The sequence below is a fragment of the Setaria viridis genome, chromosome 5 (assembly GCF_005286985.2).
Source record: "Setaria viridis chromosome 5, Setaria_viridis_v4.0, whole genome shotgun sequence".
In the NCBI taxonomy this organism is placed as follows: Eukaryota; Viridiplantae; Streptophyta; class Magnoliopsida; order Poales; family Poaceae; genus Setaria; species Setaria viridis.
Window position 1 is genome coordinate 45,834,256 of NC_048267.2, and position 14,923 is coordinate 45,849,178.

At 52.3% G+C, this 14,923-nt stretch overlaps 2 protein-coding genes across 2 annotated transcripts; both read right to left on the minus strand.

Moving 5' to 3' along the window:
* Nucleotides 1-2,348: 2,348 nt before the first annotated feature.
* LOC117856600 (U-box domain-containing protein 16) lies at nt 2,349-4,281 on the minus strand. The gene has a single exon (XM_072294071.1). It carries the CDS (start codon nt 3,758-3,760, stop codon nt 2,615-2,617), a length of 1,146 nt encoding a protein of 381 aa, XP_072150172.1. The 5' UTR covers nt 3,761-4,281; the 3' UTR covers nt 2,349-2,614.
* Nucleotides 4,282-7,364: 3,083 nt separating this feature from the next.
* On the minus strand, nt 7,365-9,138 carry LOC117855206 (xylan glycosyltransferase MUCI21). The gene has a single exon (XM_034737504.2). It carries the CDS (start codon nt 9,047-9,049, stop codon nt 7,517-7,519), a length of 1,533 nt encoding a protein of 510 aa, XP_034593395.1. The 5' UTR covers nt 9,050-9,138; the 3' UTR covers nt 7,365-7,516.
* Between the last annotated feature and the right edge of the window lie 5,785 nt (nt 9,139-14,923).

The window sequence follows — 14,923 nt, forward strand, 5'->3', positions numbered from 1 at the left end:
GTATTTATACGGATAGGATGTATGTGTAATTGTTTTTTTTCGAATCACACGGTACAGACACAGACGCTCACATACATGCACACACACTCGTCCCTATGAATACACGCACGCAACTCTAACCTTATGAGCATCTCCGAAAGACTAAGCTGGCAAATCTTTAAGATTGACGAAGTCACCACTGACGTCTCGCTATCGATGAGCATGTCGCCTACCACTAAAAGAATAATTGTGCATGTGTTCACAAGGGAAATTTGTTTATATTGTGCTTGGAAAAGTAAACAACGGGAACCAGAATCGTGAACAAGCACATGCAAAATTGCAAAAGCGGAGAGCAAGCATCGAAGTCAGCTGCGCTGGTCCAGCCCACTTGAACACTTCTTTTCTTCTACCACCCCGCGGCCCAACATGGATTCGCAATATATAGAGAGTACTCGGGCCATGATATATAGAGAGGCACAAACTGGGACCGTCCCCGGCCCAGCAGCATAGCATCATAGCAGACGAACGGCTGACGGCAATGCCACCGCGGGATGACGGCAGAGCACGCCATTGGCAGCTTCTGTTGAAAGTTGAATCCAATCCCTTCGGTGGACGACTACGGGCGCGTTTAGCAGGCGGCTCGAGGTAGACCACGGGGTGCAGAGATATTAATTGGTAAATCTGCACCTTATAGTGTTGGTTGGGTTGGGATTATGTTTGTTATGGTGGGCTGGCTGTGAACCTTCCATAACTACCCCAAATTGCCATCTAGAGATGGCGTTTGGGACGGGTGCCCTCACCATGCGCAGGCCATGATGAAGGTTATCACCTAGCCAGACGCTTAGAAATGCTTAGAACAACGGATGAATGAAAAACACTTGTTGAAAAGACCTAATTAGGGAGGTCATCACTTCAAATATAACACAAATTTACATAGAAAGCTAATTACATCAGTTTGAAAAACTAACTAACAAGTATAGTAACATTATTAAGAGGTATGTTGCATGACAGTTGCATGTGAACCAACAAGGAACAACGTACACTTGCACAAATGATTTGAAATAACGAAATTAGAACCACAAAACTAGAATTTTGACCCAAAATTAGGTCAACCAAGATTGTTAAGGCCTCCCACCCATAACTCCAACAGGAACATCAGATGAAGAAGAAATTGTGCATGAAGTATGACTGGAACCAATCTTCTGGAAACAAACACCATCGATTGTTGTGCCTTTCGTCCATTAGGATGCACCATTACTTGCTTAGCTTGGAAGCAAACTTTCCTGGACAGTTTCCCGGGAAGCCTCCTCGGCTGCGTCCCGCTCCCTTTGCGTTGGCCTTCAGCGGGTCCCATAATGTGGAGGCGGTATTTCTCAGGCCCTTCCTCAACTTCGGATTCGCAGGGCCATCTCCTTAATTGGATTTTGCACGGTGGAAACATCTTTTCTGTAGGTGGGTACAAGTGCCTTCTCGGAGGACCCCATTCCCTTGGCGCTAACTGGAGACTACCTCTATATACCGGCGGTGGTAACCCTAACCGATCCAAATAATGGCGCCGGCCGTGTCCGTCTCCCGCGCATCCCTCCACATGCGTGAAAACGCACTCACGCGGGCCTGCACCGCATGAAACGGCCGATTTTTGCGTTCCACGTGGTGCAGGCTGGCAGGTCGTTTTTGCACCGCACGAGTCTAACCCGTGAGATCGACGAGGCTAGCAAACACACCTGATTGCAGCAGCTGATCCTAGCCCAACCTACGTGCGGGCTGCCAAACGCGCCTTACGAGTCTTCGTGGCTTGACACGATCTATCCTTCAATCCTAGGCCTTGTTTAGTTCCCAATTTGGGAGTGGCAAAATTGGCATTTTGCCATAAATGCGCAACTGTAGCGTTTCGTTTGTATTTGTGAATTATTGTCCAAATATTGACTAATTAGGCTCAAAAGATTCGTCTCGTAAAGTACAACAAAACTGTGCAATTAGTTTTTAATTTTATCTACATTTAGTACTCCATGCATGTACCGCAAGTTTGATGTGATGGAGAATCTTCTTTTTGCATAGTGTCAAAGTTAGGAGTTTGGAGGGAACTAAACCCATCGAAATAAGAAATATAGAAATGATCCTAGCTTGCTTAATTAAATGTTCCTGGTTAATGCATCATATAGGCCTGGTCTCTGGTCAGCGCGTAGTAATCCAAATGAGTGAAAAGCAGCAGTAGTCACGCCGAGACCCGAATGTACATTCAGTCATTAGAAAAAGAAGTGCCGTATTGCTTTAATGCGGCCATATAATCTGTTTTCACTATTATGCACAAAAAAGATCACGTTTGCGATAACTTAATGTGTTGTTATCTGCACGTATACACAGCAAAATCCAATCACAACACGAGGTGTTTGTTGATTCATTCGAAATTTTTAGTTGGGGTCAAAAATCAAGTCATCACTCATACAGGTTGCAAGCAAAAGCTGCATGCAGAAAATCCTCAAGCCTATATTTGTGCTACAATATTCACATGAATCAACAAATATATGCAATTTTTTAGCCAAAGCTAGTAATCTAACATACGACGGAGTAGTGGGTTTTTTTTTTTGTACAAGAGGTGTGGACGGTCAACAGCGACGCGTGAGGCTTTGTTGGACTAGCCGTGCGTCGACGCCGACGCCGGCGACGAGATGTACGGGTCCGACTGCACCAGCCCGTTGAGGAAATCGGCGAGCCGGTGCTCACGCCTCCTCGCGGCGGCGCCGGCGCCCTCCAGCGCCCGCAGCAGCGCCTCCGCCTTCGCCTTCCCTCTCGGGCTGGCCGTGGTGTCCTCGGCCAGCTCCCGCACGGTCTCCTCGGCGCCACCGACAGCGACCACCTCTTCTACCGCCGGATCGCCGCCGGCCACGACGAGGTTGAGCAGCGCGGCTGCCGCGTTCTCCCTGGCCCTCGCCGTGGCGGCGCCCCCCTGCTCGACGAGGTCGAGGAGGATCCGCACCCCGGACACCCACCTGAAGGCCTCGAGGCTCTCGGCGCAGCCGGCCACCTGCGCGACGACGGCGGTGGCGTCCTCGACGATCCCGTTGCGTCCGTCCGTCATGACGAGCGCGAAGAGCGCCTGCACGACGCCGAGCGAGACGAGCGTGGCGCGGTTGGGCGGGTAGAGCGCGACGCCAAAGAGCGCCTTGAGCGCGTCCTTGGTGGCGCGGGTGCTGGGCGACGCGCGGAGGAGCGCGACGAGCGCGGCGAGGAGCGGCCGACGGGCCCCGACGGTGGCGCGGTGGGCCTCGGCGCAGAGGAGGCTGTGGACGGTGGCGGCGGCGTGGTGCGCGGCGTCGGTGCGGAGTGCGGCGGTGAGCGCGTCGAGGAGGCCCGGCGCGGACACCAGCTGCTCCCGCGCGGAGATGGAGATGTTGAGGAGCGCGGCGGCGGCGTCCACGCCCGCGCCCGCGCCGGAGGGGGCGGCGAGCTGCGCGGCGAGGAGGGGCACGGCGCCGGCGTCCGCCAGCGGCGCGCGGATGTCCGGGTCGTCCTTGGAGGCGAGGCGGATGTCGGCGACGGCCGCGGCGGTGGCGGCCCCGTCGCAGGCGGCGGCGGCGCCGCGCAGGCGGCCGACGAGGACCCGTGCCGTGTGCGGCTTCACTTCCATCGCTGTCGGCGTCGCTTGGGGGGATCGGAGGTCTGCGAGGGGCGGCTCAGGAGGATGCGGTTTTGGAGTCGTCTGCTGCGAAACCTGGTGGCTTCGCTTTGGCGGTTGCTTGGTTGGTCGATCCGATCGTGGGCGTGGCAGGTAGGAATTCATTGGCCGGAAAGCGGCAGCTCAGGTCAGGGGGGGAGGCACGCGGGAGGGAGGAAGCCGGCGATCGCCTCGGATGGGGTTCCACACGCAATCTCTGCGCGCGGCCGCGTGTTTTTGAAGGTTCTTGCTTCCTTTCCTAGGTGTAGTGGCATAAGGTGTTGAACGTTTCCACCGTCCTCTACCTCGTTCCAAGCGCACCTTCTTCTCTTCTTCTACCGATTCTTTTTTGCAAAGCATTGGGCGTTTGATTTTCGCAAGGAATATGGGAATTTGCTCACGTGATTGGCTTTATAAAGAAGAGGTGTTTGGATATTTTGAGAGGGATTAATATCGTATTTTTCTTTGGGACTTCGGTGATTTTGATTGCGGGTGGTTGGGGAAACGAAGAACAGGGCATCCAAGTGTCACCTCGCACGGTTGCTATCCAAATCGAACAAGGAAGCTGGTAGCGCAAACAGCTGAGGTTTCCCATCTCAGTAGTTGGGCCGCATAATCGTGCCAAGGAAGCTGTTGTCACTTGTCGTTGCACTCCTCTGTCCTTACCGCACTTTGCTGATTGCTGAAAGAGATACACTCTCGAGGTCAGCGTTGACACTTTGCTACGGGTTTGCGCTTCGATTTCTCTGCATGTACGTCCCACTTTGGTTGCCTGTACGATGGTGTTTGGATACTTCTTACTAAAGTTTAGCGCATGTTACATCGGATGTTTAGATGCTAATTAGAAGTATTAAATATAGGCCAATTACAAAACTAATTGCACATATGGAGTCTAATGCGCGAGACGAATCTATTAATCCTAATTAGTTCATGATTTGACAATGTGGTGCTACAGTAACCATTTGCTAATGATGGATTAATTAGGCTTAATAGATTCGTCTCGCGATTTAGCGCAAGGTTCTGCAATTAATTTTATAATTAGCTCATGTTTAGTCCTCCTAATTAACATCCGAATATCTGATGTGACACTGCTAAAGTTTAGCATCTAGTATCCAAACACCTCCGAATTCTGAATGGAACTAACCTGGCCGTATAGTAGGATCCATGATACGCTGTTACTTAACTGACTGAGTCGGACGTGTGATGGGCAGATTTGGTGCGTAAGCGTAATGATGATAACCAAGATTGACGGGCGAGTCTTCACTGGTGAGTGGTGACAGGTTCCTTCTACGGATTTGATTCGCAAATTGTGCTTGCGGACGTCGGCAGCCACTAGCTGCTTTGACCACGGTAACAAAAGCTCTTGATTCCATCCGATGTTCGTTCACAAAGCCTTTAATTTGCTGATGCTTCTGGGAACCTTGGATTAATTTTTCCTTGTTAGAGCTAGTTAGTCCGGGACAGCTCCCTCTATTCGATCCTTTTATTTCCTCTTCCTCTTTTTGGTGACCGAATGACTCTGCAATCTTTGAGGCTGCTCTCTCAATTTTTCGCTCCAAGAAGCCTTCACGATTGTGATATCGTTCTTGCGTTGCGGCTGCTCCTTCTTCCCTTTTCATTGAGAGAGAGAGGAAAAAAAAAAGGCGTCTTTGCGCAGCGGAGCTTGCTGGATCGAGTGGGCCTTGATAGCGTATTCTACTATTTGGGCCATAAAACCGGGGCGAGTTTCGTGGGCCTATCGGGTTAGCCCAGGTGAAGCCTTTTAATCTTTTGCCCCACGCGAGCCGCCACAGCCCGTAACAAGCAATCAAAACAGAGAGTCTGCTGGGCCCGTGCCGTGTCGGGCCCTGCCGCCCGTTATCTCCACAGCATCCTCAGCCATCACGACGAAACACGTCATGCCGGTGGAAACGAACTTCTCACTGAATCCGATGGAAGAAAAGTCTCGCCATGCATACTACTAGTTCTACGGAGAAGAAAGGTCAACAATTCAAGGCGGCCGGGGCAGTCTTGTTGCACTGTTCCCTTCCATGTCCTCGTCCAGGTGCCGCGCCCGCGCGAAGCTGGAGTCGGCATCCAGCAGATTACCAAAACACATCCCTTATACACATTCTCTCTCCCTCACCAATATCACATTTTTAGTTTTTGAGGTCATCCCTGCAGCAGACTAAAAAACACAATCACCAATACCTCCCATGACGTGTGGAGCCCAAGTGTCAGTGAGCAACTTATTTATTTTTTTCTTTTTCGTATTTCTTTTACCCTCCCCTTCTGCGGCCATTGTGCCCAAGCACAGCCGAACTAGCACCCAGACCATCCCATCTACTGCTATCTCCACTAGCAGTAGCTCAATCTCTCGAATCTTTCTTGAATGGATCCAAGCAGAGGCGGTTGCAGCTCAGTCGCTGCCCTCCATGCCATGTCTGATGTCTCTTTCTCTACTTGTTCTCCACCACGAGCTGGGCAGCCGCAGACCAGCAGCAGCAACAAGAAATCGAGCTCCTCCCGCACGGATTGAGCTCATCCACGCAACATTCTCGATCTCCCCACATTGAATTGAGCTGACTCTACCTGAATCGACCACCATGCTCTCCGACTCCCGATGCCTTGAGGAACCCCGCGCAGAAGGCCAAGAGCGGCGGACGGCGACGAAGGGGCTCGATTCGACGCCTTCTCCGATTCGCCGGCGAGCGCATGTGCTGTCCACAGGTTGCTGCTGTCTTGCGCGGCCGGCTTGCACGAGGAGGATGAGAGCGGCGGCGAGGAGCAGGCGGCGGAAACGTCAGCCCACCAGAATTAACTGTCGATTAGGGGAGAGAGATGGATCCCCTTCATTTGAGCAAGAGGAAGGTGAGTTTTGGTGGTTACCATAAATTTTTTGGTACTGGAGATGCTCTCGGAGACCGACGACGGCCCATGCTTGGTTCCACATCTTCCTTAGTCTCACACGCCATATGCCCTGGTCCCAGCTATTTATGGTGTATTTGGTCTGAAGACTCACCTCATTCTGTAAGAGATTATCCATCGTGAGTTAATCCTATAAAATATAGTGGGATGATCCCATTCTTCATGGTTATAGTATTTATTAGTTGTGATAGATTAACTCATTCCATTCCACGAATAAGACAGAAAAAAAGTGAGAAGTGAGAAGATGAGGCATGACTCCGTTCCTCGAACCCAACACCTCATTACTTCATTAATTCCTTGAGCCGTCGTGGCGCCGTCTACCATCAGAGCCTCCTCTGCAGACGTTACTGTTCATCTCACAGTTGAAAGGATCGAGCGGCATGAACTCAAGTCCCGGGAACATTCCCCTGCGATCTACTGCCAGTGCGGGTGAAATCCAGTGAAGATGGATGATGTTGCCAGCTTTCACCAGTGTTGCATGCATGCATAGCCATTAGCCAGCATGGTACCGTAGATATAGTTCAATCTGTACTCTTACTGTCATTATGTCTGCTACAACCAATTAAAATAATATCTGCAAGAGCATGTTTTACTAGGAATCACTAACGTGCTGCAGAAAATCTCCCAAGAAAATCAAAGATTGCTCAGATACTCCCAAGAAATCTTATAGTAGTATAGTATCTTGTGATATAAATGCTCTGGAACTTGCAAACTCTCTAGTATACATGCTGCCGTCACGTACGTTAGTTGGCATATTTCCCGTCACGTACAGCAGCACTCGGGACAAGGATACTATTCTTCTGATGACGAGCAATGCAAGAAGAAATCGTCCAAAATGCACGGTGGTCAGCATATCCCAGCACTTGTCACGCACGTCACGTCGTTCCAAGCCGCTGCTGATGGCTGCTGATCCCCAACCGCCGGAACAGTATCCTCGGCCGCAACACGCCAAGCCGCCGTCTCTCTCGATCGCCATCACCGCTTCTTCGGCCTGGTCTCCTCTGCTAGCTGTCCCCGCCGCCGCCGCTGCAGCAGGGCGTGCGCGTGCAACCTGGCCAGCGTCTCGCGGAACCTGCCCAGGTCCAGGGTCACGTTCTGCCCTCCCAGGTACACGCGCGCCACGAAGCCCCACCCCTTGCTTCGCTTCGCCTTCTCCGGGTCCGCCACCACCTCGTCCTCCGGCGCGTACCTCCGGGCCAGCGAGCTCTCCCTCCCGGTCACCTCGTACTGCTCGTAGCGCAGCCCCATCCTCGCCGCCGGCCCGCCGAAGCACTCCCGCGCGATCGGGGACACGCCGAGCGGCGCGATCTGGGTCAGCGACGCGCGCCCCGGGCGGAGGAACAGGAACTTGGTCAGGTCCGCGCCGTGCACCCCCACCAGCGCGTCGCAGCCGCTCAACGACGCGTACCACGCCGACAGCGGCAGCCCGTTCGCCGTCTCCAGGACCTCTACGTCGAACCCCACCGACGACGCCAGCGCCGCCACGGCCGCCTGGTTCTCGATCACGCGCGTCCCCTTGCGCGACACGATCCCGAGCCTTGGCCGCCGTGTCTCCGCCGGTGCGGCCTGCGTCTTCTCCGGCGTCATCTTGGGCTTCTCGTACGCGTCGGCCAGGAGGTCGTGGAAGTCGGCGATGGTCTTGTTGTCCCGGAGCCTGCCGGGGTCGACGACGAGGATGCCGTGGAAGCGGGTCCCCACGATGGCGCCGGGGAAGCAATGCGTCCGCTTGTCGTGGAGCAGGTCCACCACGTGGTGGTCCGAGAGCCCGGAGATGATCTCGCCGAACGTGCCCGCCCACCACGGGTTGTACGAGAGGACCCCCAGCACGACGCGGCGGCGGAGGTGCTGCACCGTCAGCCACGACGGAAGGATCCCGTCGTTGAACGCGTGGAACAGGTTCCCCGTGTAGCCCCCCGCCGACATGACCAGGAGAGGCGCGTCGTGACGGACGTCGCACCTGCGCTCATCCGGCGGCCGCGCCACCCGGAGACGCACCTCCGGGATCTTCTCCATGATGAAGCGCTCCCACTTGCGCGGGTAGGGCCGCACCCTCTCCTCCTCCGTCGCCGTCGACGACGAGCCGTTCGGCGCTTGCTTCTGCTGGTCGTGCGGTGGGAAGAGCAGGAGCGACAGGGACGCGGCGTCTGTGCGCACGTCTCCGGCCATGAAGCACACGTCGGTGTGGACGCTCGAGCGGTCGCAGCAGATGGTGTGGTCGCGCATGGACGCGCACGGGGAGTGCACCTGGTTGTCAAGGACCAGACGGCCGCCATCCTCCTCCGACGACGTCCCCTCGGAAGAATTCGCCGCCGTGAAGAAGCCGACGACGTCGACGCCGTGCGCGGGGGCGAGCACGAAGACGCGCGGCGCGTAGAGGAGCGCGCAGAGGACGACGGAGAGCACGAAGAAGAACTGGACGAAACCCCACCTTCCCTTCTTGGCAGCCACCGCGACGTCTTCCATGGCGCCGAGGCCCTTCGGCACGGCGGACACTTTCGAGGCCGCCATGCCCGCTCTCGATCAGTGCGGAACGGCCGGGATCGCGATCGAACGAGCCTTGTACGTGGCCGGCGTCGTCGTCTCGCTCTCGCGTCTCGGGGTTTTATGGACACCCGAACGAGTCTGGCCGGGCGGCGCGGTCAGTCGACGCGAGCGTGGCGCCGTGACACGTACGCCTTGACACGCTAGTCAGGTTCAGGCGAACGACGATTTCCTGCACCGCTAGCGTCAGTTTCTTCTTGTGCTGGCAGACGTGTGCCATTTTGGCACCTGCAGCCATCTTCCGAGAAGATTTGACACGTCGAGATGGACCATAGACTAGTTGGCGTCCACCAAGTTCAGAATAAAATATGCTCCTAGCTAGCATATGCATGTAGAAAATACTAACACTAGTAGTATTAATTGTTACGGAGGATGGCCAATTAATTAATTTTTTTGAAAGTATATATAATTTTTTTTTGAAACGAATCAGTCGGGAGAGGGAGAGGTACCGATTAAAGTATATACAAAATTCATTGTTCCTAATATTATGCACATGTGGAAGATAGAATCTTGTACTAATTATTGTTACGAATGGATAGATATGCGTCATTGTCTTCCACCGGCGTACGCCAATTAATTGTGCGAACTTGGTCAATACTTGATTTTTGTCCAAAAGTCACTGATTTAGTACTACTTGCAATGATTTTTAAGCAGTAATATGCAGTATAACCCTTATCTATCTTTTATAGGGATTTTTTTTTTTGCTAGATTCATCAATATTTATTACCTCATGAAGGTAATTTTCAAAGCGAAAAGTACGCAAAATTCTCATGTTCTCATACTACTTGTAAGCAGTATTTAAAAAAGTTATCGATGTTAGTTTTCAAAAGTTAGATGGAAACCTTCTCTAAACCAACAAGCATTGACGACGACCGAAGGAAGTATATATGTATATCTAGCAAGCAGCTATAAATGTTTGCTAAACTAGGTGTGGTGACAAACAAGAAAAAGTGGTAGCGTTTCGTGGCCTTTTCTCAAACGACATGCAAGAAACGAGAGCGAATGCATGCTGCACCTGAGAGTGCCAAAGAAGACAATAATAGTACGATGTAGAGCTACAAGTGCCGCGGTTGGTGCTTGGTCCCTCTCCGTGGAGCTCATCCTCTCCTTGTTACCGGCTCCTTTCATCCCTTCTTTCCTCTTCAATGGCGTTTGTCTCCACTGGCAACTGCAAAATGCCCTCCTGGACGGTCAGGATTTTGTATGTAGGACACACAATGAAAGCTTGCATGCTTGTACATTTATTATGCAAAATACTCCACGTTGGATTCGCCGAATCAACCTCTTGGATATCGGAGTGATCAACCTCTTGCATATCTCGGAGTGAGCCAAACCGCCCAATGCGGCCGAAAGTGCTCAATAAATTGGTTTGCATCAGTAAGTAGTTCCAAGTTGGAATCTGGGTTGTACTAGACCATCGATATGATGTTCCCAACTTTGGCAAGAAGTGTACTGGAGGGAAAGGACTAAATTACTCCCTCTATTTATCTTTATAAGGCGAACGCGTATATCAAGGTTCAAACTTTGTTATATTTAATCAATATTTTTTTATTTTTATGATGTAAACTTGAATTGATTGGATTTGCAATCAAATGTAGTCTCCAATGATTATAAATTTATAATCATAAATAATATAATATAAGATAAATGAATGGTCAAAATCTAATTTGGGAGACCGTACCGTATCATATCACGCTCACGCCATATAAAAATAAATGGAGGGAGTATATCAAGAACTGAACCGGTAGACAGTTTGGCAGTATTTTGGCAGAGCAGGATGTCTTTCAATCAATGGTACAAAACTGTTGTTCGTCCTTGAGGGTTTCCATCCAATTATTCCAACTGGTAAAACACAACACTTGATCGAGTTAGGCGAACAAACTAGAGACAAATGGCAGCTCCTATCAGCACAACATTATTCTTTCTGCTCCGTCCGACGCATGAATGCGGAATGCCTACTGAAATACTGTAGTAGGTCTGAGATGGTGGCGTCGATTGAATGCATCGAGGGCGATGGATCGACGATGAGGTTGCCGCCGAACGCAGCTGACTCGATCGGTCGGTCGGTCGAAGGGTTGACCTGCAGGTGGCCGGCCGGTCACGCACGTCATGGCTCTGAAAACCGGCCGCCGCGCCCGTTGCTTCGTTCCAGGCAAACTCCATTGCTCGGATCATCGGATAGCCGGCGAGGTGAGGCGAGACGCGCAGCTTACGGCTGCACTACTGGAAAACTCAGCATTCATCCCGAGACTCAGTACCGGTTGCATTTTGACCTTGTACTAATATGAGTATTAGTACCGGATCTAACGGCTAGTCTCTATGGAGTCCCCCATGACCCCCTTTAGTACCGGTTGGAGGCTTCAACCAGTACTAAAGGTCAATTAGTACCGGGTGAACCCTCCACCCGGTACTAATATGCCTGAGGACCTTTAGTACCGGGTGAAACCACCACCCGATACTAAAGGGGTACCCCCTCACGCGTCACCCCCCCCTTCTCTCTCTCACCCAATGCTCTCCGACCTCCCCACACGTACTTATCCGCTCGTCCCCCTCATCCGGCCTCTCACCCCGCGGCTCTCCCCCCAACACAGATCGATCCCCTCGCCGCCCCTCTCCTCCCCCTTCCGCTCGCCTTCACCTCTTACATGTGGCGAGGAGCGGCGGCGGGGCAAGGAGCGGCGGAGCTCCGGCGGGTGGGCGTGGCGACGGGGCAAGGAGCGGCGGAGCTCCAGCGGGAGGGCGCGGCGGCAGAGCGTCGGCAGGCGTGGCGGAGCAAGGAGCGCGTGGATCTTGGAGTAGCGACCACCTCTCCCTCAGATCCGGCGGCGGCGGCAACCGGCGGCGGTGGCTGAGTAGTGTAAGTACGCCGCCTCCTTCCCTCCCTCCCTTTGGTGCGGGGCTTAGGTGCTGTACGGCCGGGACTCCGGCGCTCGGGCGGACAACGGCGGGGTGCAGCCGAGGCTCCGGCGCTCTAGTGGACGGTGGCGGGGTGCGGCCGGGGCTCCGGCGCTCGGGCGAATGGTGGCGGGGTGCGGCCGAGGCTCCGGTTGGCAGATTTCTTTTTTTTAATACTCCTCTAGTACCGGTTATTTGACCCGGTACTAAAGGTCCCCCTTTAGTATCGAAGTAGCAATACTAGTTGCACAACTAGTACTAAAGGGGGGGGTTAGGAACCTATACTAAAGGCGCTTTACCCAGCAGTGCTGCCTAGGCTCTCTCGGGAACACGTTGCCTCGGTGTCTAGATTCTCTCAGGAACACTGTTTATCCATCACTTACCCTATGTACTTCTCACCTACCCATGATCTATGCATGTCACCATTAATTTAAAAACGAATGGTTTGGATAGCTCATGTGATCATGTGATCACATATACAAGTAAAAAATCCATATCCGTGCATAGTCCGTGCGTGCATGAATGAGGTCTCCGATCCTGGCCAACTGTGTGCGCTCAGATCACGACGACTGCACACACTAAGGGAGCGATCGACATCGACGTCGTTCGTGTATGTGACGAGCTGAGTATAGATAGAGAGAAAGAGACATGGTGTTCCTAGCTACCTGCACATGGCGTTCATCGCCAGAAGACAATCAGGATACAAAAGTTGTTACAAATATAGGCCGTCGACCATAAAGCGCGTCTATGATTTGGGTGCCGTATAAATCCCTGTCAACATAGGACAAAGTCCGCACGTACTAAATAGCGTCGTACGCATGCATTTACTCTGCTGGAGATCGACGTTGCACCACCCACAAATCAAAGGGCCCATGCATGCATTGCGCTAAACTTAGATGCAGGGGAACTGGCCGTCCTCTACACGATTACGTACTGCAGAAGAAATATGACTGGTCCATCTAAAATTGAGACGCAAATTTGGCACGGAGATAGACTTGGCCAGCTACTAGCTCGTCTCGTGGAAGATGACAAATTCAGAGACAAGACCAGAGCGAAAGCCGACACGGCTGGAAAAACGCCTTAGTACCGGTTCCTAACCCTTTAGTACCGGTTGTGCAACCGGTATTGCTACTTCGGTATCAAAGGGAGACCTTTAGTACCAGATCAAATAATTGGTACTAAAGGGGAGCTTGGACCAACCGGTACTAAATTGCCTACCACATCACGTGTGGCCGATACTTTTTCCTTTTTTCTCATTTTCTTTTCTGTTCTTTTCTTTCTTTTCTCATTTTCCTTTTCTGCCACGTCACATGCCATTCCACCGCCGCGCCTTCAGGTCACCACCTCTCCCGGCCGCTGCATCTCCAGGCTGCCGCCACCGGTGGGGGTAGCGGCAACGGCCCCTCACGTGGGCGGCCTGGTGGCGGTGGAGGCGGGGGCGTGCAGGCCTCCGGAGTGGAGGCTGGAAGCGTGCGCCCAGCGGCTCGAAGGCCAGGGGAGCGCGGCCAGGGATGTGGAGAGCGGCGGTGCACGGCCAACGACAACTCGGAGGCCGGCGGCACGCGGCCCTCCAGTGCGGCCCCGAGAGGCGGCGGCAGTGAGAGGAGGGGAGGAGAGAGGTAGGAGAGTGCATGGCTGGTGGGAGAGAGATAGTGCATGGCCGGTGGGAGAGAGGAGGGCGGGGAGATAAAGGATAAGGCGTAGGGTGGGGAGATAAGGGAGAGAGATGAGGAGTCGGAGAGAGCCTCAGTAATGCGACGACATTACAAATTCTGTGTGTACGTCTCAAGTGCAATGTCACGCTTAAAGTGAAAGGGACTATTGTTATATATGCCCAGGCAATGGAAAAGTTGCTGTCGTCTTTGCTACTTTGAGGTCGTATAGTAGCCAGTTATAGCCACACATGAAAGGATGTTCGCTGCGAGCGAGATGGACAAATTTGTGTTGTGTGCCAAAGAATGAAGGGCCGGGAGAAATTACCTACTCTCTCCGTCCCAAATTACTATTTATTTTGGCTTTTTTAGGTACATAGTTTTTGATATGCACTTAGATATATACTCATGTCTAGATATATGGTAAAAGTAATGTATCTACAAAAAGTCAAAATGAATTATAATTTGGGACGGAGGAGGGTAATTAGTCAAGTAGCGGTGGTTAAGATATGCATGATAGAGGCACGCAACCTGCTGGGACTGACTGATTCGATTCTTGCCAAACTACTGATAGTAAAACAAGCTGTTTTCCAGTGGCTAGCTAGCTCTACACACGCACCATGTTAATTTTGGGTGAAGAAAATGTGTTGTCAAGACTAGCTCAAGACTCTGCATGCAATCGTTCACATCACCACGTATGTACAACTAGCAGGTACTACAACCAGCGCCCTATCCTCAGCGATCTCAAGTCTTGTTTCCACATCTGCCAAACCTATTTGGCCGCGATTGACCGATCGCATCTGGTCACTGGTGAAATTAACAGTAACAATTCTTGGCAGCTTCACCGCGCGCGGCTGTTGGACAGCATGCAGATCGCTCGCTCGAGTCGAGACACATCTGCTTTTGTGATCATCAGGAGTCAGGAGAGGCTGAGACGGGAAATAGCATGGGCATCAAGAACCTGAGAGGTGACCTCAACTTCCGGTCAGCTTGTATGTGTCGTGCGACTGTAAGGACAAAGCTTCAGCTGTGATAGCGTTTGTTTGGAGTCTGCATATTGTGGAAGATGATTGATGCAAAAATCTTTGCACGTACTGCCGATCTGAACCTTCCGACGAAAAAGCAGGAGCTGGCGTTTTGGATAACATCTACAACTTCTGCATGACGCATGTATTATTGTTAGCTAACCGTAGTTCCGTCTCAGCTGTAGCTTGGCGAACAATTGCTCGAAAGCAATGGTAATTCAGGACAAGTTACACTACTAAGTACTAACCACCCCGAGGAATGGATTTTT

Coding starts and splice junctions, on each gene's coding strand:
- LOC117855206 (XM_034737504.2), bottom strand. CDS start 9,049: ATGGCGGCCTCGAAAGTGTCCGCCGTGCCGAAGGGCCTCGGCGCCATG.
- LOC117856600 (XM_072294071.1), bottom strand. CDS start 3,760: ATGAATTCCTACCTGCCACGCCCACGATCGGATCGACCAACCAAGCAA.